The 26,218-nt window shown below is 40.9% G+C and overlaps 1 protein-coding gene and 1 long non-coding RNA gene across 2 annotated transcripts in view; one reads left to right on the plus strand and one right to left on the minus strand.

Moving 5' to 3' along the window:
- Window positions 1-611, plus strand: part of ERCC3 (ERCC excision repair 3, TFIIH core complex helicase subunit) — a gene marked incomplete at its 5' end in the record, with an annotated part of 32,406 nt that extends 31,795 nt beyond the window's left edge. The window contains one exon of the mRNA XM_079710042.1: window positions 126-611. Coding sequence (XP_079566168.1) covers window positions 126-257 — 132 coding nt within the window. The 3' untranslated portion in view covers window positions 258-611. The remainder of the gene's footprint in view (window positions 1-125) is intronic.
- A 388-nt stretch (window positions 612-999) lies between these two features.
- On the minus strand, window positions 1,000-25,106 carry LOC307057043. The gene is made up of 4 exons (XR_013811044.1): window positions 24,932-25,106; window positions 23,192-23,353; window positions 22,390-22,493; window positions 1,000-1,118 (listed from the first exon to the last, which is right to left on the minus strand). It is a non-coding gene; the product is annotated as an uncharacterized lncRNA (long non-coding RNA).
- Window positions 25,107-26,218: the final 1,112 nt, after the last annotated feature.

Genomic DNA, 26,218 nt, shown 5'->3' on the forward strand with positions numbered 1-26,218 from the left:
TTTAAAAATAATAAAATCTATGAAACTTTTATAAGTTTTATAAATTTATCTTATTCTGATTATAAATGTTATAGGAGGAGGGTGTTTTGCTTTGTAAACTAATGGTGGGCCGGGTCGCCCTGCAGGTGTCTCGGCGCTTCGGCACGATGAGCTCCATGTCTGGGGCCGATGACACAGTGTACATGGAGTACCACTCGTCCCGGAGCAAGGCTTCCAGTAAGCACGTGCACCCGCTTTTCAAGCGCTTCAGGAAATGACGCCCATAGGGTCACGTAGGTGAAACTTGGGTGCCTAGCGCCAGCATTGGAAAGGGACTTTAAACAGAGCATTTTCTTTCCACATCTGCATTCTTTCCAATAGTGTCGGCCAAACCAGTCTAGATTCAATATCTGTTGACTGTGTTGAAGAAAATGCATCAAGAGCTTGATTCTGTCTTCCTGGGCATTCCAGGATTTGAAAGTGGGAGTGGGGGGAGTATATTTTTTGTTTTTTTCAGACCGCTTTTTAAACTTGCTGGGGAGTGGTCATTCCTGTACATAAAAATTTGTAACATTTAGGTGTATTTATCTTACTGTTCTCCTGAATAAACAGCACTGGGGTGTTTAACCACTCTTCATCGTATGCCTTGTTCTTACACCTTGTCACAGACATGGGCTATGTCTAGATGACAAACTTCCATCAGGGCTCCACTTGGTGGCAGGCCCAGAGGAATTAGACGGGGCCCATCCACAGGGAGCACCGGAGAGACAAGAAGACTTGCCCGTTAGTGCACAGTGTTGACAGGGGATGGTGGTCCAGAGTGATGGAGGAGCTTGAGCAGTTTGCAGTGCTGCCTGGCCCCTCCCTGTTCAGCTCAGGTGGGTTCCATGGGAGGCACCACAGCTGTAGGTCCTCTAGGTAACCTGAAGGCCATCACCTTCGTGGGGAGCCACAGTGCACACAGCTTCTGATGGTTGGTCTTCCCTGAGAGGATCAACTTTTATTTCTACCTCCCCCCAGATACACTGTTGATATGGCTGGGAGGCTGGATTCCTCTTCTAGTAGCAGTTTAGTACCCTTGGATCTAACGGCTGGTTCCCGTATTCTGAAAGATGTCTCTGCGCTTTTCTTCTCTGTTCCTGGTATGAAAGAAAAGGTGTTCAGGAAAAGACACAAATCAGGATTGGTCCATAGAAGACAGGCAGGCACGCACAGGCATAGGTCATGAAGAAGAACGTGTTATTTTGAGGAGGCTTGTTCTAGGAGGCGGCAGCCCTGCACCTGGGGAGTGTTGGAAGCCTGTGCTAACTAAGGCCGCTCGACTTGGAGTCCTGCCCACCCCTGCCGCCCGGCAGCAGTGATCCCAGCCGTCATCGCCCACTCAGGGAGAAGACCACATTCATTCTGTCAAGAGTGCTTCGGAGCAAGAGCCACCTTCCTTGAATTGCACTTCACTGAGCTGACCTTTTGGGGACAAACGCACTCTCACAGTCTGCCCAGCAGTTGGTGCTGACCCATGGAGAGCCGCTGTGTCTGTGCAAACCCTGGAAATGGCCCCCAGCAGCCAGACCTGAGGGCTGTGCTCAGGCACATCCGTGCTAAGGCCACTCACCCCAGTGGGTGGCACCCAGATGTCAGACTGGATTATAACCAGTATTATTTCCAGATTCTCATATCCTGTCATGCTTGAGATACTCAAGCAATGCCAAGCACTTCGTGTATCTCCTTGTTGCTCATTGTTTTCTTGTCCTCTAACCTGTCTACAGATAACGTTGAATTTTACCCAAGCCCTGTGATCCTGGAAAACTGGGACTTTCAAAGAACCACACACCCGCCCCCCCACCCCCCACCCCGCCATCTTTTGTGTTCTGGAAAACAGCTTACCGCAAAGAACCACCTTTCCCCATATGTCTGAGATAAGGCTCATGGGTGCCCTCCTTGTCTAACAGTGACAAGGCCAGACACAGACCTTCCAGATTCCCATTCTTTGCTTCGAATGATTAGCTGAAGCGCTTGTCCCCACTGATCAATTGGAACAAAATGCTTGTTAACCAAACCTTGGTTAAGATTCTCTCTGCAGGCCCCTGACTTTTGGCCCACGCTCAGCCTACAGCCCCTCCTGAGTCCAGTGGGACTCAGGGTAAAACACTGTCTGATCTGCCATCTGCCATTGCCACTCCCATTCATCCCACTTCCTCAGCCCCTCCTGTGTTTCCTCCTCCCTATAAAAGAAAAACTTTTTTGCTTAACTCTTGAGATGCTTGCTGATCATATGGTCAGTGTGTTCTCCCTGTTGTAATAGCTGCCCTCCCCTTTGCAGCAATCCTTCGAAGTGAAGTCTCTCCTTGCCAAGTCGGGATTAGTTTATTTGAAACCATGTAACAAATTCCTATTTATTCTCTAAAAGTAAGTTGAGATGTATCATCTCCAGGAAACCTAACTCCTGCGCCTACCCCAAAAGTGTTTCCTGTACTGTGCTATGTCCTTTATGCTGTCCTTTTTTTTTCTTTTTTTTCATTTTTGGTGTTTACATTTTTGTATCCTGTTGGTTTGAGTTCTATCTGTACCCCAATATCTGGCATATAGTAGGTATCCAGTGACTATTGAATGGGTCTCTTTTCAAAGTTTATGGACTTAAAAGGAACACAATAACCCTGCCTGCTTACACCTTGAGGGAAGTTGTGAGGGAACCTCTCACTGGTAACCATCTATCCTGTTATCCCTTCCTGCTGCCTTTTCCCTGAACCAGTCCTTACACCCCATAGCAGAAGGAATTTATAGGACAAAGTACCAAATAGGAGAGCTGCACAAAGAGATTTGCTGAGGGGCCCAGAGTCTTCCACTGAGCACTGTTCTGCACATGCATGTAAAGAAGCTACCCAAGGCTGGGGAAGGAACCACATGAAAGGGTCAGGGGGAGCTTATCCAGGGCCTGAACTATTCCTGTTCCCACCAGCCAGACTGAAAATCCTCAACTCACTGGGCATCTGGTAGAGTGTTCAGCAAGGTTTTGCTTCAGTATTGTGGAAAGTTAGACCTAAACTAATGCTGCATGAGTCCTAACAAAAGTTTGAAGGCAAGACCCAAAAGGATCCAATTATTTCCAAGTAACTTACTACAATCCAGGACAAAGCTAATTATTACAGCACAAAAATATCTAGCAACCAATAAGGTAAAATTTGCACTGTCTGACATCCAATCAGAAATTACCAGGCAAGCAAAGAGCCAGGAAAATACAACTCATAATGAAAACTTGTTTCCATACTCTCTCTGACATTTCTTATTTGCTTGCTCTGACAAAGTAAGCTGCCCAATGGAGAGGCCCACATGGCAAGGAATGGAGGGAGCCTCAGTCCAATGGCCCACAGTGGACTGAATCCTGCCAAGCTCACAGGAGTGAGCTTGGAAACTTCCTCTCTTGGTTGAGCCTACAACCAATGACTACATTGGTTAGATGACTACAGCCCTAACCTACCCCTTGATTGTATCCTGTGAGAGACGTGAACCAGAGGACACAGCTAAGGTCCTGGATTCCTGATGCACAGAAACTGTGAGATCATAAATGTTGTCATTTTAAGCCACAAAATTTTAAATTGTAAAAAATTTTAAATTAAAAAATGTCTTATTATTTACATCTCTTTTTTAAGAAAGAGAATTGATTGCTAAGTACTGGAGATGGATTGTGGTCACGGTTGCCCATGATTACAAAGCAATAGATAACTAATATAGATTTTGGTACCAAGCGTGGGATGCTGTTGTAACAAATACTCAAAAACGTGGGAGTGGCTTTGGAACTAAGAAGTGGGGAGAGGCTGGATTTTGAGGAACATGTTAGAGAATGCCCAAATTACCTTCAACAGACTATTATTGAGAACACTGTCAGTGAGTGCTTAAAAGGAAGTGAAGAAGCTGCTATTGGAAACTGGAGGAAGGGGGATCTCTATTACACAGTGGCCAAAAATTTAGTGGCACTGTCATCTGCAGTTATATGGAAAGCAGAATGTGTCCAATGAACTTTGTGGTCTAGATTTGCAAGATTTGCTAAGATTTGCAAGCAAAATGTTCAAGTAGCCACCTGATTTCTTCTTGCTGCTTAAATAGTAAAATGTGAAAGGAGAGGGAAAAAGTGAGGGCAGAACTGTTTTTAAAAAGGAGCCAGAGAGGACACTTTGTGCAGGGAAACACAGATAAAGACGGCAGACTATGTTCTGTGACCACAGTGGAATTAAATTTAAAATCAGTAAAAGATCTGTTGGAAACCCCCAAATATTTGATGAGATTTCTTATTAAAAACTATGGAATCAAGAAGACTATCGAGGGCTTCCCTGGTGGCACAGGGTTGAGAATCTGCCTGCCAATGCAGGGGACACAGGTTCGAGCCCTGGTCTGGGAAGATCCCACATGCCGCGGAGCAACTGGGCCCGTGAGCCACAGCTACTGAGCCTGCACATCTGGAGCCTGTGCTCTGCAACAAGAGAGGCCGCGACAGTGAGAGGCCCGCGCACCACGATGAAGAGTGGCCCCCGCTCGCTGCAACTAGAGAAAGCCCTCACACAGAAATGAAGACCCAACACAGCCAAAAAAATAAATAAATAAATTTATTTAAAAAAAAAAGACTATCAAGAAATATCTTTAAGTATTGAAAGAAAAAAACCAACAACTTAGAATTCTATACCCAGCGAAAAGATCTTTCAAAAATAAAAGTGAAATTCTTCTTCAGATATAGGAGTGCTGAAAGAATTCATTACTAGCAGATCAGCACTAAAGGTCATGTTAAAGGAAGTCCTTTGAGGAAAGGAATATAATGCTAGTTAGAAATTTGTATCTACACAAAGGATTGAAGACTACTACAAACTACCTTGATAAATATAAAAGATTTTCTGTTATTTACATTTTTTTTAAAGGAGAACTGATTGCTAACTTCTGGAGATGGATAGTGGTCATAGTTGCACAACACTGAATGAACTTAATGCCACTAAACTGTGCACTTAAAAGTGGTTAAAATTGTAAATTTTATGTATATTTTACCACAATAAAAAATAAAGATAACTGTTTAGAACAAAGGAAATGTATTGTGGAGTTTATAACATGTAAAAGTAAAATGTATAACAACAATAGTACAAAAGCCAAGAGGGTAGAAGTGGATGTGTACTGTTGTAAGGTTCTTGTGTTATACATAAAGTGGTATAACATTACTTGAAAGTCGCCTGTGGTACTGAAGCAACCACTAAAATAACAAAGAATTATGGTTAATAAACCAATATAGGAGATAAAATGAAGTCATGAAAAATACTCAATTCTAAAGAAGTCAGAAAAAGAGGAGGAAGGAAATAAGGAGCAGATGGGATAAGTAGAGAATAAATAGGAAATGGTCTAAACGCCCTCAATTAAAAATCAGAGATTGTCAGATTTTTAAAAGAAGAACAAAATTATGCTGCCTACAAGATTTAATATTAGGATGCAAATAGGTTTAGAGAATGGAACAATATATACTATGCTAACATGAAGCAAACGAAAGCTGGAGTAGCTATATTAATGTTGGGCCAAGTAGATTTCAGAGCAAAGAATATTTTATAAAGAGGAGCTAATAATTCTAAAGATTTATGTTCCTAATTACAGCTTTAAAATACTTGAAGCAAAAACTGATACACCTGAAAGAAGAAATAGAAAAATACACATTTCAGAGATTTTAATACCTTTTTCTCAATAATTGATAGAATAAATAGACCAAATATCAGTAAAGATACAGAAGACTTAAACAACACTATTAACCAACTTCACCTGACTAACATTTATAAAACACCACCCAGTAACCGCAGAATACACATTCCTTTCAAGTTCATACAGATCATTTACTAAGATTTAATTCTGGACCATACAACCAGTCCCAATAAATTTAAAAGGATTCAAGTCACACAAGCAATGTTCCTTGACCACAGTGGAAGTAAATTAAAAATCGGTAAAAGATCTGTGGGAAACCCCCAAATATTTGAAAACTAAGTAACACAATTCTAAATGTAAAAAAAAAAGAGAAATTACTATTTTTGAATTGAGTGAAAATGAAAACTACATTTTAAAAAATATATATATATATAAATTATTTCTGGCTGTGTTGGGTCTTCGTTGCTGCACATGGGCCTTCTCTAGTTGCTGTGAGCAGGGGCTACTCTTCGTTGTGGTGTGTGTGCTTCTCATTGCGGTGGCTTCTCTTGTTGTGGAGCACAGGCTCTAGGCACACAGGCTTCAGTAGTTGTAGCACACGGGCTCCATAGTTGTGGCTTGTGGGCTCTAGAGTGCAAACTCAGTAGTTGTGGCACATGGGCTTAGTTGCTCTATGGCATGTGGGATCTTCCCGGACCAGGGATCAAACCCGTGACCCCTGCATTGGCAGGTGGATTCTTAACCTCTGTGCCACCAGGGAAGTCTGAAAACTATTAATTTTGTTTATAATTTTCTGTATGTTTTGACATCTTAAAAACTGTTCTGGTTGGGGAGAGATACACCTTGCTGAGACTAGCCTATTCTTTTTTTTGTTTTTTGTTTTTTTTAAATTGAAGTATAGCTAATTTACAATGCTCTGTTTCTGGTATACAACAAAGTGATTCAGTTACATACACATTTTTCCATATTCTTTTCCATTATGGTTTATTACAGGATGTTGAATATAGTTCCCTGTGCTATATAATAGGACCTGTGTTTATCCATTCTGTATATAATAGTTTGCATCTGCTAACCCCAAACTCCCAATCCATCCCTCCCCTTTCCCTGTTGGTAACCACAAGTCTGTTTTCTATGTCTGTGAGTGTTTCTGTTTCATAGGCAAGTTCATTTGTGTCATAGTTTAGATTCCACATATAACTGATGTCATATGGTATTTGTCTTTCTCTTTCTGACATACTTCACTTAGTATGATAATCTCTAGGTCCATCCATGTGGCATTATTTCATTCTTTTTTGTGGCTGAGTAGTATTCCACTGTGTGTGTGTGTGTGTGTGTGTGTGTGTACCACATCTTCCTTATCCATTCATCTGTTGATGGACGTTTAGGTTGCTTCCATGTCTTGGCTATTGTAAATAGTGAGCCTAGGCAATTCTTGAGACAGCAAAGGGCACAGCCAGGAGCATGTCTTTGACTTACAGACTAAACAGTCCAGAGCCATATCTCCTCTATCTGGCCCATACACCCCAGGAGGCAATACACTCCGTCTTAATCATCCCAGGGCCAGGTACCAGGCAACTAGGGACCACCCTTAACAGTGTAGAGCCAGCTGAAATTATTCAAACTAGGGAGTTCTAAACTGTTCATTCTGCCCTGCCTTGCCTGTCCCACAGAAACTCCAATAAAGATTCTAGCTTCGGCTTTCCCCTTGCTCCTGCTTTCTGCGTGCTGACCACTCTGAGGCTTTCCCATGTGGCCCTACATGGAACAGTATGCTGCGCATCCAATTTTAGGACCTGGGAGCATAATAAATTTGTTTTCCTGAGCCTCTCGTGTGTCGCCTCTTGTGGCTAAACCTGTCAATCACATAAAAGAACACAGAACAAAAACCAATATACTGGAGGGGGACCTTCAAGATGGCGGAGGAGTAAGACGTGGAGATCACCTTCCTCCCCACAAATACATCAGAAATGCATCTACACGTGGGACAACCCCTACAGAACACCTACCGAACGCTGGCAGAAGACCTCAGACTTCCCAAAAGGCAAGAAACTCCCCACATACCTGGGTAGGGCAAAAGAAAAAAAGAAAAAAGAGACAAAAGAATAGGGACGGGACCTGCAACTCTGGGAGGGAGCTGTGAAGGAGGAAAGGTTTCCACACACTAGGAAGCCCCTTCGTGGGTGGAGACTGCGGGTGGCGGAGGGGGGGAGCTTTGGAGCCATGGAGGAGAGCACAGCAACAGGGGTGTGGAGGGCAAAGCGGAGAGGCTCCCGGCACAGAGGATTGGTGCCAACCAGCATTCACCAGCCCGAGGTTTGTCTGCTCACCCACCAGGGCGAGTGGGTGCTGGGAGCTGAGGCTCTGGCTTCAGAGTTCAGAACCCAGGGAGAGGACTGGGGTTGGCTGTGTGAACACAACCTGAAGGGGCTAGTGCGCCACAGCTAGCCGGGAGGGAGTCTGGGGAAAAGTCTGGACCTGCCGAAGAGATAAGAGACCATCGTTACACGGTGCGCGAGGAGAGGGGATTCAGAGCACCACCTAAATGAGCTCCACAGATGGGCACGAGCCACGGCTATCAGCTTGGACCCAAGACGGGCATGAAACGCTAAGGCTGCTGCTGCAGCCACCAAGAAGCCTGTGAACAAGCACAGGTCACATCCACACCTCCCCTCCTGGGAGCCTGTGCAGACCGCCACTGCCAGGGTCCCACGATCCAGGGACAACTTCCCCGGGAGAACACATGGCGCTCCTCAGACTGTTGCAACATCATGCTGGCTTCTGCCATTGCAAGCTTGCCCCACATTCTAATTATGACTACCGTACCCCTCCCTTCCCCCAGCCTGAGTGAGTGAGAGCCCCCTAATCAGCCACTGCTTTCACTCCCTCCTATCTGGGTGGGAACAGATGCCTGAGGGTGACCTACACACAGAGGCGGGTCCAAATCCAAAGCTGAACCCTGGGAGCTGTGCGAACAAAGAAGAAAAGGAAATTTCTCCATGCAGCCACAGGAGCAGCGGATTAAATCCCCACAATCAACTTGATGTACCCTGCATCTGAGGAATACCTGAATAGACAACAAATCATACCAAAATTGGGGCGGTGGACTTTAGGAGCAACTGTGGACTTGGGGTTTGCTGTCTGTAACTGATTTGTTTCTAATATATATGTTTACCTTAGTTTAGTTTTTAGCACTTGTTATCCTTGGTGGATTTGTTTATTTGGTTACTCTCTTCATTTTTAAAAAACATATTATTTTATGTTAATAATTTTTTAATTATTTTTTTTCTTTCTTTTTTTCCTCCCTTTTCTTCTGAGCCATGTGGCTGACAGGGTCTTGGTGTTCCTGCCAGGTGTCAGGCCTGAGCCTCTTAGGTGGGAAAGCCGAGTTCAGGACATTGGACCACCAGAGACCTCCCAGCCCCACATAATATCAATTGGTGAGAGCTCTCCCAGAGATCTCTGTCTCAATGCTAAGACCCAGCTCCACCCAATGGCCAGCAAGCTCCAGTGCTGGATGCCCCATGCCAAAAAAACTAGTGAGACTGGAAGACAGCCCCACCCATTAGCAGAGGTTGCCTAAAATCATACTAAGTTCACAGACACCCCAAAACACACGACAGGACATGACCCTGCCCACCAGAAAGACAACATCCTGCCCCACCCACCAGAACAGAGGCACCAGTCCCCTCCACTAGGAAGCCTACACAAGCCACTGAACCAACATCACCCACTGGGGGCAGACACCCAAAACAATGGGAACTACGAACCTGCAGCCTGCAAAAAGGAGACCCCCAAAACAGTAAGTTAAAGAAAATGAGAAGACAGAAAAATATGCTGCAGACGAAGGAGCAAGGTAAAAACCTACCAGACCAAACAAATGAAGAGGAAATAGGCAGTATGCCTGAAAAAGAATTCAGAGTAATGATAGTAAAGATGATCCAAAACCTTGGAAATAATAGAATGGAGAAAATAAAAGAAACATTTAACAAGGACCTAGAAGAACTAAAGAGCAAACAAACAATGATGAACAACAAAATAAATTAAAAAGTCTCTAGGGCTTCCCTGGTGGCGCAGTGGTAGAGAGTCCACCTGCCGATGCAGGGGACACGGGTTCGTGCCCCGGTCCGGGAAGATCCCACATGCCGCGGAATGGCTGGGCCCGTGAGCCATGGCCACTGAGCCTGCACGTCCAGAGCCTGTGCTCCACAACAGGAGAGGCCACAACAGTGAGAAGCCCACGTACCAGAAAAAAAAAAATTCTCTAGAAGGAATCAATAGTAGAATAACTGAGGCAGAAGAACAGAGAAGTGACCTGGAAGATAAAATAGTGGAAATAACTATCACAGAGCAGAATAAAGAAAAAAGAATGAAAAGAATTTAAGCCAGTCTCTGGGACAACATTAAATGCACCAACATTCTAATTATAGGGGTCCCAGAAGAAGAAGAGATAAAGAAAGGGACTGAGAAAATATTTGAAGAGATTATAGTTGAAAACTTCCCTAACCTGGGAAAGGAAATAGTCAAGTCCAGGAAGTGCAGAGAGTCCCACTCAGGATAAATCCAAGGAGAAGCACACCAAGACACATATTAATCAAACTATCAAAAATTAAATACAAAGAAAAAATATTAAAAGCAGCAAGGGAAAAACAAAAAATAACATAGAAGGGAATCCCCATAAGGTTTACAGCTGATCTTTCAGCAGAAACTCTGCAAGCCAGAAGGGAGTGGCAGGACATATTTAAAGTGATGAAAGGGAAAAACCTACAACTAAGATTACTCTACCCAGCAAGGATCTCATTCAGATTTGAAGGAGAAATTAAAACCCTTACAGACAAGCAAAAGTTAACAGAATTCAGCACCACCAAACCAGCTTTACAACAAATGCTAAAGGAACTTCTTTAGGCAGGAAACACAAGAGAAGGAAAAGACCTACATAAACAACCCCAAAACATTTAAGAAAATGGTAATACTAACATACATATCAATAATTACCTTAAATGTAAATGGATTAAATGCTCCCACCAAAAAGATATAGACTGGCTGAATGGATACAAAAACAAGACCCACCCATATATATATGCTGTTTACAAGAGACCCACTTCAGACCTAGGGACACATACAGATTGAAAGTGAGGGGGTGGAAAAAGATATTCCATTCAAGTGGAAATCAAAAGAAAGCTGGAGTAGCAATTCTCATATCAGACAAAATAAACTTTAAAATAAAGACTATTACAAGGGACAAAGGAGGACACTACATAATGACTAAAGGATCAATCCAAGAAGAAGATACAACAATTGTAAATATTTATGCACCCAACATAAAGCACCTCAATACATAAGGCAAATGGTAACAGCCATAAAAGGGGAAATCAACAGTAACACAATCATAGTAGGGGACTTTAACACCCCACTTTCACCAATGGACAGATCATCCAAAATGAAAATAAATAAGGAAACACAAGCTTTAAATGACAATTAAACAAGATGAACTTAATTGATATTTATAGGACATTCCATCCAAAAACAACAGAATACACTTTCTTCTCAAGTGCTCGTGGAACATTCTTCAGAATAGATCATATCTTGGGTCAAAAATCAAGCCTTGGTAAATTAAAAAAATTTGAAATCATATCAATTATCTTTTCTGACCACAATGCTATGAGACTAGATATCAATTACAGGAAAAAAAAAACTAAAAAATACAAACACATGGAGACTAAACAATACGCTACTAAATAACCAAGAGATCACTGAAGAAATCAAAGAGGAAAGCAAAAAATACCTAGAAACAAATGACAATGAAAACGTGATGACCCAAAAGCTATGGGATGCAGCAAAAGCAGTTCTAAGAGGGAAGTTTGTATCAATACTATCCTACCTCAAGAAACAAGAAAAATCTCAAACAACCTAACCTTACACCTAAAGCAATTAGAGAAAAAAGAACAAGAAAACCCCCCACAGTTAGCAGAAGGAAAGAAATAAAGATCAGATCAGAAATAAATGAAAAACAAATGAAGGAAACAATAGCAAAGATCAGTAAAAGTAAAAGCTGGTTCTTTAAGAAGATAAACAAAATTGATAAACCATTAGCCAGACTTATCAAGAAAAAAAGGGAGAAGACTCAAATCAACAGAATTAGAAATGAAAAAGGAGAAGTAACAACTGACACTGAAGAAATACAAAGGATCATGAGAGACTACGACAAACAACTATATGCCAGTAAGATGGACGACCTGGAAGAAATTGACAAATTCTTAGAAAAGCACAATCTGCCAAGACTGAATCAGGAAGAACTAGAAAATATGAACAGACCAATCACAAGCACTGAAATTGAAACTGAAATCTTCCAACAAACAAAAGCCAGGACCAGATGACTTCACAGGCGAATTCTATCAAACATTTAGAGAAGAGTTAACACCTATCCTTCTCAAACTCTTCCAAAATATAGCAGAGGGAGTAACACTCCAAGATGCATTCGACAAGGCTACCATCACCCTAATACCAAAACCAGGCAAAGATGTCACAAAAAAAGAAAACTACAGGCCAATATAACTGATGAACATAGATGCAAAAAATCCTCAACAAAACACTAGAAAACAGAATCCAACAGAACAATAAAAGGATCATACACCATGATCAAGTGGGATTTATCCCAGGAATGCAAGGATTCTTCAGTATACTCAAATCAATCAATGTGATACACTGTATTAACAAACTGAAGGATTAAAACTTTATGATAATCTCAATAGATGCAGAGAAATATTTTGACAAAATTCAACACCCATTTATGATAAAAACTCTCCAGAAAGTAAGCATAGAGGGAACCTCCCTCAACATAATAAAGGCCATATATGACAAACCCACAGCCAATATCGTTCTCAATGGTGAAAAACTGAAACCATTTCCTCTAAGATCAGGAACAAGACAAGGTTTCCCACTCTCACCACTATTATTCAACATAGTTTTGGAAGTTTTAGCCACAACCATCAGAGAAGAAAAAGAAATGAAAAGAATCCAAATTGGAAAAGAAGAAGTAAAACTGTCACTGTTTGCAGATGACATGATACTATACATAGAGAATCCTAAAGATGCTACCAGAAAACTACTAGAGCTAATCAATGAATTTGGTAAAGTAGCAGGATACAAAATTAATGCACAGAAATCTTTCATTCCTATACACTAATGATGAAAAATCTGAAAGAGAAATTAAGGAAACACTCCCATTTACCACTGTAACAAAAAGAATAAAGTACCTAGGAATAAGCCTACCTAAGGAGACAAAAGACCTGTATGCAGAAAACTATAAGACAATGATGAAAGAAATTAAAGATGATACAAACAGATGGAGAGATATACCATGTTCTAGGATTGGAAGAATCAACATTGTGAAAATGACTCTACTACCCAAAGCAATCTAAAGATTCAATACAATCCCTATCAAACTACCAATGGCATTTTTTCACAGAACTAGAACAAAAAATTGCACAATTTGTATGGAAACACAAAAGACCCTGAATAGCCAAAGCAATCTTGAGAAAGAAAAACGGAGCTGTAAGAATCAGGCTCCCTGACTTCAGACTATACTACAAAGCTACAGTAATCTAGACAGTATGGTACTGGCACAAAAACTGAAATATAGATAAATGGAACAGGATAGAAAGCCCAGAGATAAACCCAGGCACATATGGTCACCTTATCTTTGATAAAGGCGGCAAGAGTATACAATGGAGTGAAGACAGCCTCTTCAATAAATGGTGCTGGGAAAACTGGACAGCTACATGTAAAAGAATGAAATTAGAACACTTCCTAACACCATATACAAAAATAAAATGGATTGGAGACCTCAATGTAAGGTCAGAGACTATAAAACTCTTAGAGGAAAACATAGGCAGAACACTATGACATAAATCACAGCAAGATCCTTATTGACCCATCTCCTAGAGAAATGGAAATAAAAACGAAAATAAACAAATAGGATCTAATTAAACTTAAAAGATTTTGCACAACAAAGGAAGCCATAAATAAATGAAAAGACAACCCTCAGAATGGGAGAAAATATTCTCAAATGAAGCAATTCACAAAGGATTAATCTCCAAAATATATAAGCAGCTCATGCAGCTTAATATTCAAAAAAACAACTCAATCCAAAAATGGGCAGAAGACCTAAATAGACATTTCTTCAAAGAAGATACACAGATTGGCAACAAACACATGAAAGGATGCTCAACATCACTAATCATTAGAGAAATGCAAATCACAACTACAATGAGGTACTACCTCACACCAGTCAGGATGGCCATCATCAAAAAATCTACAAACAATAGATGCTGGAGGGAGTGTGGAGAAAGGGAACTCTCTTGCACTGTTGGTGGGAATGTAAATTGATACAGTCACTGTGGAGAACAGTATGGAGGTTCCTTAAAAAACTAAAAATAGAGCTACCATATGGCCCAGCAATCCCACTATTGGGCATATACCCTGAGAATACCATAATTCAAGAAGAGTCATGTACCCCAATGTTCACTGCAGCACTATTTACAATATACAGGATATGGAAGCAACCTAAGTGTCCATCGACAGATGAATGGATAAAGAGGATGTGACACATATGTACGATGGAATATTACTCAGCCATAAAAAGAAATGAAATTGTTATCTGTAGTGAGGTGGATGGACCTAGAGTCTGTCATCCAGAGTGAAGTATGTCAGAAGAAGAAGAACAAATACCATATGCTAACACATATATATGGAACCTAAAAATAAAAAACGGTTCTGATGAACCTAGGGGCAGGACAGGAATAAAGATGCAGATGTAGAGAATGGACTTGAGGAGACGGGGGTGGGAGGGTAAGCTGGGACAAAGTGAAGGAGTGTCATTAACATGTATACTCTACCAAATGTAAAATAGATAGCTAGTGGGAAGCAGCTGCATAGCACAGGGAGATCAGTTTGGTGCTTTGTGACCACCTAGAGGGGTGGGATAAGGAGGGTGGGAGGGAGATGCAAGAGGGAGGGGATATGGGAATATATGTATACATATAGCTGATTCATTTTGTTATACAGCAGAAACTAACACAACACTGTAAAGCAACTATACTCCAATAAAGATGTTAAAAAAGGAAAAACCAACATACCAAATTTGGGGAATGCAAGCAGTGGTACTTAGAAAGAAATATATAGCATTAAACTATACTAGTAAATAAGAAAGGTCTGGGACTTCCCTGGTGGTCCAGTGGTAAAAAGTCCACCTTTCAACATAGGGCACGTGGGTTTGATCCCTGGTCAGGGAACTAAGATCCCACATGCCGTGGGGCAACTAAGCCTACGTGACACAACTAGAGAGTTGGTGTGCCACAAACTACAGAGCCCACACACCATGAAGCCCATGCACCACAACTACAGAGCCCATGCATCCTGGAGCCTGCATGTCACAAATAGAGTGAGAAATCCCGCACACCACAACTAGAGAGAAGTCCATGAGCCGCAACTAGAGAGAAGCCTGTGTGCCACAACTAGAAAGAAGCACACATGACACAGTGAAGAGCCTGGGTGCCGCAACACAAGATGCCACATGCTGCAATGAAGATTCTGTGTGCCGCAAGTAAGACCCAATTCAGCCAAAAAAAAAAAAAAAAGTAATAATAAATATTTTTAAAAAGAAGGAAGATCTGACATCATTGACCTCAGCTTCCAATTTAAGAAACTACAAAAAGAAGAGCAAATAAAATACAAAGCAAGCAAAAGGAGATAAAATCAAAACAGAAAGTCAATGGATAGAAACAAAACAATATAGAAGACCAACAAAAACTGAAAACTGGTTCTTTGAAAAGTAAAATTGATAAACTTTTAGCCAGACTGATCAGAAAAAAAATGACACAAAATACCAATATTGGGAATGAAAGAGATGACATTACTACAAATCCTACAGATATTAAAAGGATAGCAAGTGAATATTATGAACAACTGTACATATTCCTTCCCCCTAAAAATACTTCTATGAAGAGAGCATTACTCTGATAATGAAAGCAGACAAAGACAGTTCAGAAAAAGAAAACTATTTATCCCTCATAAATATAGATGTAAAATTTTCTTAAAATTTTAACAAATTGAATCTGAAAATCTGTAATAAGAATAATACATGATGGCTAAGTGGATTTTACCCGAAGGTTACAGGTTGTTTTAACATTTGAAAATCAATCAATATCATTCCTCATGTTGAAAAACCATCTGATCATCTCAATAAATAAAAAGAAAACATTTGACAAAATCCAATCTCCTTTCATGATAAAACGCAGGAAACCAAGAATAGATGAAAACTTTCTCAAACTGATACAGAACATCTACAAAAAACCTACAGTTAATAGCATACTTAATGTTGAAAGACAATGCTTTCCCACTACGGTCAGGGACAAAGCAAGTATGTCCACTCTCACTACTTTTATTTGACACTCTACTGGAGACTAGCCAGTATAATAAGGTAAGAAAAAACAAAAAGTCATACAGGCTAGAAAGGAAGGGGTAAACCTATCTTTATTTGCATGTGACTTGATTATCTGTGTAAAAATCTCATGGAATCTACAGAAAATTTTTCTGTAGTACAAATGAGTGAGTTTAGCATGGTTGCAGTATATATCAACATATAAAACTGAATTACATTTTTATGAACTAGCAACAATCAGTTGGAAATTGAAGCAAAAGTACTGTTTATAATAGCATAAGAAATTAGAAATGCTTAGGGTTAGTCTGCTGAAAGATATCAATTCTGCCTATATTAATTTGTAAATTAAGTCTATTTTAAATCAAATTCTTTACCAGGTTTTTCAAGGGAATTTACAAACTAGTTGTAAAATAACTATAAAAAAATAAACAACACAAAACAGCTTATACAGCTCAATATGAAAAAAAAGACCGAATCAAAAAATGGGCAGAAGACCTAAATAGACATTTCTCCAAAGAAGATATACAGATTGCCAACAAACATATGAAAGGATGCTCGATATTGCTGATTATTAGAGAAATGCAAATCAAAACTACAATGAGGTATGACCATACACCCGTCAGAATGGCTGTCATCAAAAGGTCTACAAATAGTAAATGCTGGAGAGGGTGTGGAGAAAAGGGAACCCTCCTACCCTGTTGGTAGGAATGTAGATTGATACACCCACTATGGAAAACAGTATGGAGATTCCTCAAAAAACTAAAAATAGAGTTGCCATATGACCCAGGAATTCCACTCCTAGGCATATACCTGAACAAACTATAATTTGAAAAGATACATGCACCCCTATGTTCTTAGCAGCACTCTTTACAGTAGCCAAGACATGGAAACAACCTAAATGTCCATTGACAGATTAATGGATAAAGAAGATGTGGCATATATACACACTGGAATACTGGAATCAGCCATAAAAAAGAATGAAATAATGCCATTGGCAGCAACATGGATGCAACTAGAGATTATCATACTAAGTGAAGTAAGTAAGAGAAGGATAAATATATACATTACTTATATGTGGGATCTTTAAAAAATGATACAAATGAACTTATTTACAAAACAGAAACGGATTCACAGACATTGAAAACAAATTTATGGTTACCAAAGGGGAAAGGCGGGGAAGGAATAAATTAGGAGCTTGGAATTAACAGATACACACTACTATGTATAAAATAGATAAACAGGGACTTCCCTGGTTGTCCAGTGGTTAAGACTACGCCTTCCAATGCAGGGGTTGTGGGTTTGATCCCTGGTTGGGGAGCTAAGATCCCACATGTCTTGTGGCCACAAAACCAAAACATAAAAAAGAAGCAATATTGTAACAAATTCAATAAAGGCTTTAAAAATGGTCCACATAAAAAAAATCTAAAAAAAAAAATAGATAAACAACAAGGTTCCCCACTGTGTAGCACAGGGAACTATATTCAATATCTTATAATAACCTATAATGGAAAAGAAGCTGAAAAAAAATATGTATGTTTGTGTGTGTGTGTGCATATATATATATATATATATATATATATATATAACTGAGTCACTTTGCTGTACACCAGAAACTAACAACATTGTAAATCAAATATACTTCAATTAAAAAAATAAACAAAAATATTAATGTGATAATTTACAAGAAGAGTGCTGTAGGCACAGGAACAGAAAAATACACCAGTTAGAATGAAATAGAGAGCCTGGAAAAGGACATTATTGAGAACTTGATCTGTGCTAGAAGTAGCATTATATGAGTATATATATACACCTTCATACAGCTATATCAATTTTAATATTCATCTAATATCTCCCCCCATTCCTCCCTCCCTCCCTTCTCTCTTATCTATCTATCTATCTATCTATCTACCTACCTACCTATCTAATCTATCTATCTATCTATCTGTCATCTATCTCCCCATGAGTTCACATTGATAGCTATAATTCCAGTTCAAGGCACAGTGTTTATTTGATCTTTTCTTTCATATTTACAACTCCCTTCTCTGACAGAAAACTGGCTCCCATTTACACAATATATTTTTTATTTACTCAGTCCTAGAATGTACATAAAGTAGTTTTAGAGGTGTTAATTTTTGCCTCTGTGAAAAATAAGCCTACTAATTAGAGTTCAGTGCTTGTTTAGGGATGTTTTGGGGTTTTAGCCTAAGGACATGTAGTCCTAATACTGTGTTCAAATGTTACCTGGGTTCTTTTCCCAGTCTCCCTTAAGTGTGGTTATGTTATTCATTTGATATGCAGTTTGGTTCATTTGGGGGGAGGGATTGGGTTAAACTTTAGTTTTATTAAATTTTCCCCTTACTTGATGATTTTACTTATTTTCCTTTTTTGAGTATGTGAAACATTAACATGGCTCCAAAAGTCTGGATTGTACCAAAAATTATATTCAGATAAGTGTCTTTCTCCCACCCATATTTCCTGTCTTTTCCATCCATTTCCTGACATGCCCCAAAGGTGTCCAGTCTTAGCTTATAGTTTATCTTGTCTGTGTTTCTTTATGCTCAAGTGAGTAGACACATGTATATTTTCTTATTTTTTCCTTCTTTATTTTTATTTCTCCTTTCTTACACAATAGGTAGTATACTGTAGATAACCTTTTTTTAAAAGTTTATTTATTTATTTATTGGCTTAGTTGTGGCACGTGGGATCTTTCGTTGTGGTGCGTGGGCTTCTCTGTAGTTGTGGCACATGGGCTCCAGAGCGCATGGGCTCTGTAGTGGTGGTGTGTGGACTCCACAGTGCATGGGCTCTGTAGTTGCAGCATGCAGGCTATCTAGTTGTAGTGTGCAGGCTCAGTTACCCCATGGCATGTGGAATCTTAGTTCCCTGACCAGGGATCGAACCGGTGTCCCCTGCATTGCAAGACAGATTCTTAACCACTGGACCACCAGGGAAGTCCCTCTAGATAACTTTTTGCACTTTGCTTTTTTTGTTTTTGTTAAACTTAACAGTAAATTCTGGAAATCATATCAATTCATAGAGATTTTCCTCTTTCAAAAAAATTTATTTTTTATTGAGGTAACATTGGTTTATAATGCTAAGTTTCAGGTATGCAACATATTTCTACTTCTCTGCTCACCACCAGAAATTTAGTTCCCATCTGTCACCACACAGTTGATCCCCTTTACCCATTTCACCTTCCTCCACACCCCTTTTCCTCAGGTAACCACCACCAGAAAGAAAAATACCAAATCATTTCACTCATATGTGGAATATAAAAAACAAACAAACAGAAACAAAAGAATGAACCAAATCCTCTGTCCTGTTTTTTTTTTTTTAAACAACTTCCATTGTGGGAATGTACCATTGTTTATGTAGCTGCTGTTATTATGAACTGAATGTTTGTGTCCTCTCAAAATTCCTGTGTTGAAGTCCTAACCCCCATTAGGGTTAGGGGGTTGGGGTTAGGGGATGTGCCTTGGGATATGATTAGATTTGGATGAAGGTAGAACCCCTTTCATGGGATTAGTGCTCTTATAAGAAGAGGAAGAGACACAAGAGCTCTCTCTCCATGAGTTTGTACAGGAGAAAAGACAGGTGAGCCAGAGAGAAGGCAGCTATCTGCAAGCCAGGAAGTGGACCTTCACTAGACATCAAATCTGCTGGCACTGTGATCATGGACCTCCCAACCTTCAGAACTGTGAGAAATAAATTTCTGTTGTTTAACCCACCCAGTTTATGGTATTTTGTTATGGTAGCCAGAGCAGACTAAAACAAAGTGTGGCATTTGGATTGTTGAAAATATTCTGCAACTGCAAACAATGCTTTGATAATAAACATCACGCAACGTATTTTCTTATTGTCCGGTATATCTTCAGGGTAAATTCCTAGAAATGGGATTGCTAATTCAAAAAGTAAGTGCATGGGTAGTTTTGTTAGATACTGCCAAATTACCCTTTACAAAGGTTGTACTAATTTACATTTCCTCCAACAACTTATGAGATGCTTGTTTATCCACTTCCTCACCATCAGAGTGGGTTGTCATTTTAAAACTTGATAATGTGATAGGTGAGAAATGGCATTTTAGTGTCATTTTAATTTGCTTTTCTCTTATGAGTGAGGTTGAAAAAGTTCATTTTCATATATAATTTTTTGAATTACCTTTTATCTTTTGCCAGTTTTTCTTTGTTTTTATGTTTGTTTTTTCCCTCTTTCCCTCTCAATTTTTTTTTTTTTTTTCGGTTTGTGGACCTCTCACTGTTGTTGCCTCTCCCATTGTGGAGCACAGGCTCCGGACGCTCAGACTCAGCGGCCATGGCTTATGGCCCCAGCTGCTCTGTGGCATGTGGGATCTTCCCGGACCGGGCCACGAATCCATGTCCCCTGCATCGGCAGGCGGACTCTCAACCACTGTGCCACCAGGGAAGCCCTCCCCCTCAATTTTTAAGTTACTTATATACTGGCATATTGGTCTTTTATCTGTAATGTATGTTGCAAATATTTTCTTCCAGTCTGTCGATTGTCTTATGACTTTGTTTATGGTGATATTTGCCATGAAAAATCATTATTTTTTATTTTAATCAAATTTATCAGGGGACTTCCCTGGTGGTGCAGTGGTTAAGACTCTGCGCTCCCAATGCAGGGGGCCCAGGTTCGATCCCTGGTCAGGGAACTAGATCCCACATGCATGCCACAACTAAGAGTTCCCATGCCATGACTAAAGAGCCAGCAAGCCACAACTAAGGAGCCTGCCTGCTGCAAATAAGACCCAGCACAACCAAATAAGTAAATATTTTTTTACAATTAGCAATCTTTTTTCTTTTAGTGCACTTAGTGAATCTGGATTTGAGTCATAGTTAGCAAGCCTTCCTCTATATGCAGATTAAAGAGAAATTCACCTAGTTTTCTCCTAATACTTATATGGATTCAGTTTACATTTAGATCATTTGGAATTTATTCTTGAATATGGTGTGTGGTAGAGCTGAATCTTATCCTTTCCCCAAATGGCTAACCAATTGTTCCAGCATCATTTATGAAAAAGTCCATTTTTTGCCCTAGTGATTTGAGTTGCTCCCTTTATCATATACTAAAGTTCCGTATGTACTTGACTTAATTTCTGATTTTTCTATGATAGACTTGACAAACTGTGATAATGGCCTTGTTTGTTCAAGTGCTAGCACCATACTGCTCTAATTATAGATGTTTTATAGTATGTTTTGACGTCTTGTAGGGCTAGTCACCTTATATCTTTTCCTTTTAGAGTTTTCCTTGCTATTCTTGGATTGCATGTTTATTTTTCCATATGAAATCTAGCACCAACTTGTTCCATTATAATATCTTATTGTGGGGCTTCCCTGGTGGCACAGTGGTTGAGAGTCCACCTGCCGATGCAGGGGACACGGGTTCGTGCCCCGGTCCGGGAGGATCCCACATGCCGCGGAGCGGCTGGGCCCGTGAGCCATGGCTGCTGAGCCTGTGCGTCCGGAGCCTGTGCTCCGCAACGGGAGAGGCCACAGCAGTGAGAGGCCCGCGTACCGCAAAAAAAAGAGTCAATTTGAAATTATAGCTCAATGGATAAAGCACGTGGGAACTGGTGTCCAGGTGGATGAGCGCACATTTTAGTCAACTTTTCCTGGTATTTCCCACAGCTCCTAGCCTAGTGATCTTCACACAGGAGGCGCTCAACAATCACAGATCACAACAAATTCATTGTAGCCTCCTCAAATTCTGTGGTGGATGGAATACTTCGTATGATATTTCCAGACCTAACTATAATTGCTATCAGTGCATGTAAGGAAAGACGCAGGGCAAGAAGGTGGAGAGAGCATGGGGCTGGGAGTCAAAACCAGAAATATCCTGGGCCCTTGCCTGCCAGATGACTTTGGGCAAATCCCTCTAGTAATCTCTAGGAATCAATCACTGATCTGTCTAGCCAAAGGGTTGTTGAACGGGTCCACTGGAAATAACATATGTTGCAAACTATAAAGTATTGTACACACATCAGATATTCGTATTGTTATTGCTATTGTACTTTCAAACAGGGAACATGAGTGTCAGGATTTAAGTGACCCGTCCAAGAAAAGAATCCTAAAGTGAAACCCCATCCTTGGCCACATTCTCTGCCCTTCTGAAGTTAAGGGAAACGTTGATGCTCTTAAAACACAGTAGAAAGCAAGCCTTGAACGAGCTATTCTAGGCAATTTAGAAGCCAATAATATGAAGCTTGCAAGCTACTTAACTTATGTGAGCCTCTGTCCCCTATTTGTCGTAGGGAATCCATTTGTTGGACAACAAAATGTTAATATACAAAGTACCTGCGTCCTGTGTGCCATGGCTCGTGTGAGGCATCAGGACCCATGCAGAGCAGAGAGGAACAAGTCTGCAGAGACTTCAGGACTGAGGCAATGGCACGGCCATCCTAGAGGATGACAGAAGGAAGCCCCGAGGCCTTGGTGGTCTCTACCACAGTCTTGTTCAGTGGACAGCGGGGTCACGGATTCATCTAACTGCTGGGAAGTAGTCTGGCTAATGTCAAAGTCATGTTTTACCATTGCAGGAAATGTTTCCATTTGATAAGTAGGTGGTGTAGAAGTGGTGATGGGATTTCTTTATTTTGCTGACTGAAACAGAAATTTGTTTGGACATTTTTGAGTGTCACCATATGGATGAGCTCTGCCTTAGGCTTGGGGGAATCCAACCACGAGTGAGACACAATCCCAGCCCTCAAGAGGTTTATAGTCCTAGACTCAGGCTAGGGAGCTGTTATGTAAACAAGCAAGCCCTGTCGAGGGGTAGAGGGTTACAGATCCATGAGGGACACCAGGCAACCTGCTGATAATTTCATTTCCGATGTCTACAGGGAGAAAACAGGCTGGTAACGTCAATTTAAATGTTTGATACATTGAGAGTTTGCTCTCTTATTGTAAATTCATCATTTAAGTTACTCAGAGTTTAATCATATTGAAAGTTCCCATCCCTATCAATCAGGTATTCTCCTTCATGAGGCTCTGATGGAACGGAACCTCTGAATCTGTGAGACTGAGGACCTCACCCTGAGCCATGATTAATTCACCAGGTAAATGCCACTTTGTAAAGGGGAAAAAAGTGCCTACTCACCTACCTGAGAAGTTAGGGAGGGGATGATAGGTCCCTTCTGGGAAGCTGGGCTCCAGTGTCTCAAATGAGGGTGTCAGGGCTCTCCCGCCTTTGTCTGCAAAGCCCCAGTTGGGTGCCTCTGTGTGTGACAGCTGGCTCACAGGGGGTGACAGATTGCAGTCCCTAAAGAAGACAGTGTCTGCACCGATTGCTCTAGCAAAGTCCCTGGAGGGCTCTGGCCACCCTGGAGTCAGGGACTCCCCCTGCGGTCAGCCCCATCCAAACTGAGGTAGGAGATAGATGGGCCCCTGGGCTGAGCAGCTGGGGAGCTTGTCAAACAGAGTAAATTGGAGCTCTGTTTTCCCTAAACACGCCAAGGACAAAGTTAATAGCAGGAGCTGAGCTCTGCTGGAGTAAAGAGCTAGGGGGACCACATCTATCACTCCTGAGGTCAAGGAGACCTCCCCGACTGCACATGTGCAGGGAGGCTCCTCTGGGGTCAAAAGGGGAGGGAGTGCCATCCCACAGTAGGTGTTGTCAACCTCCCTGTAAGCCTCCACGCTGGAATCCATCTTGGCAAAAAGATGTGCATGCATATTGTGGGGAGGGCCCTAAAGACAGCTCAGATGTGGGAAAAGAAGTGGGTTAATTGGCCAGAGGAGAAGAAAGACCAGGAAGAACTGCCCCATATTAGTGATTTAAATCACCTCTCTGGCAGGCTTCTCATTCAGGACACACACCCTCTTCTCTGGGTGTGTATTTCTGCCTTGCTTTTGTCTTAAATAAACAAACCATTTCCCACATGTTGTGCTGTGTCTCTAATAATAAACTTTGTGCCCATTTTTGCAGTTATTGCTTCCTTGAAACAGGATTCCTGCTTTTCATCCGGGCTACTCAGGTTCAGTCTCTGGGTAGGGAGATAAGATCCTGCTTCAAGACTGCTCCCTGCTGTCTCTCCAAGAATAAAACCACTTGAACCAAGCACTTTCAAGCAGGGCAGCTTTGACACGGGGAGGGGTGGCTCTTCAAAGGAAAGGAGAGCGAGTGAACACCACTCACCTCCTCCTGAGGCCTTCTGGAGACAAGCAAGGAGCCTCCTGCCTTCCTTTCAGGATGTACTACAAAGTCTCATTCTGTGTTATCTATCTACAGCGTTAGTATGTGAGAAATGGGGAAAGCCATGAAACATGTGCCCTACTAACGCTGGGCTACTCCCATGTCTCTTCACTTACACACAAAACAGGTGCAGTGGAAGGAAACTCCAAAGCCGATTTGGATTCCAGTGGTAACTCTGGTCCTACTAAGTCAACGCTTTTGAGCAAGTCTCTGAAGCCTGTTTCCTCATATGAAATGAGGCTAATGTGCCCATGTCACAGGGTCGTTGTGAGAATGAGGTGGATGAAGGGGTGCAGAAGTGCCTAGGATAGCGTCTGATGCTCAATACATGTCCACTAAATATGTATTTGGCCTGTATTAAACACTTGTATTTAATGCATGTATTTACATGTAAACACATGTATTCAATAATACTACTACACATATTGCCCACATGTTCGGCAGCTTAACAACTGCTTCTAAGGCTTTGCTGGTTGATGAACCCCACTGGAGAATTCCCACATAGCTTTCTCTGTTTTTTTTTTTTTTTGCCGAAGCGCACGGCTTGCGGGATCTCAGTTCCCCGACCAGGGATTGAACCCGGGCCATGGCTATGAAAGCCCCAAGTCCTAACCACTGGACCACCAGGGAAGTCATCCCACATACCTTTGTAGGAAGAGGTAGTTTTTCCTCTTTGCCTGAACTAACAGGGATTGTTGTGGCCGGGTGTCAGCAGTGGCTTAAATAGCACCTTCTTATTCACAGGAAGGAGGATTTGAGAACTCTCTCAGTTCAGGAATAACTTTGTCTTATTTTCTTGCTGTTGTGTCTTTTTACTGATGGGTCTGGGGAAGAAACAAGATCACACCATTAGTTCTTTTTTAAAAAACATCGTTGATTCTTCAAATGAAAAATGAAACCAGACAGTGGGCAAGGAATCGGAGCACAGGAAGCGAGCATGGGTGAGACATATTTCACCCAGATGGGAGCAAGCTTGGTAAGTTATTCCTACCCCACAATGACCAGCAAGTTTGGGTTTTGGAATTCAGAACCTTGTTTTCTAGAATGTCTTGCACGGTGGTTATCTTTTCGGAGATCCAGTTTGATCATCCCTGTTCTATTCCAAGAATACTTCATTGAACTTTGCTTACCTAACAGCACCCATATTCCAGTTCTGCATCCTGAGATGTATCTGAGGTCGCCTTGATTAGAGTTTTGAGAGATGTTAAATACTATCTCTTGGTTTTACTTCCACAGATGACTAATAATTTGTGTGTTTATTTGTCTAACTTTCAGAGGGCAATCTTATTTTCCTTTTTTGTTGGGTAAAGGCTCATTGTTTCCCTACGTACTGCCAACAGACTGGTTTTCTTGAGGGAAAACATCTGTACAAAGTCTGGTTTCAGGTCAGACTTGGACAGATGGTGCTGTTCTGTGTACTTGAAGTTGGAGTCTCATTTCTGTTTCTCTTGCTCACTGGGGCAAGGGTGGGGGGAGGAACAAACACATGGATGGTATTTTCCTATTCTGGAAAAAAAAATTTTCAGTTATTTTTTTACTTATGTTTAAGATTGTCATAACATTCCATCCTTTATATCCACCCCACTGGAGTTCCCCACAGCTATGAGGCTCATTTGTTTTAAATAACCTTTAAAAATATATATATATATATAAAGCAATATTCATTAGAAGAAAGCTGGATAGACCAAAGTAACAGTTACTTTTACAATCATTTTTGATTAGCACACAAAAAATTCTCCCAATCTGAATGATTTAGTCTATGTCTGGATTCATGTATGTTTTCCACTAATAATAGTTAGCCACAAAACAGTATCTTGTTCTATTGCAGAATTTCTGATTGATAATTTATACAAATGTACTGAGACTCTAAAACAGCCTCTTGCTTACTTTCACTGAGCTTGAGGCAAATATCAAGAACGGATAACTTTATTT

This window comes from Hyperoodon ampullatus (genome assembly GCF_949752795.1).
Source record: "Hyperoodon ampullatus genome assembly, chromosome: 8".
NCBI classification, from domain to species: Eukaryota; Metazoa; Chordata; class Mammalia; order Artiodactyla; family Ziphiidae; genus Hyperoodon; species Hyperoodon ampullatus.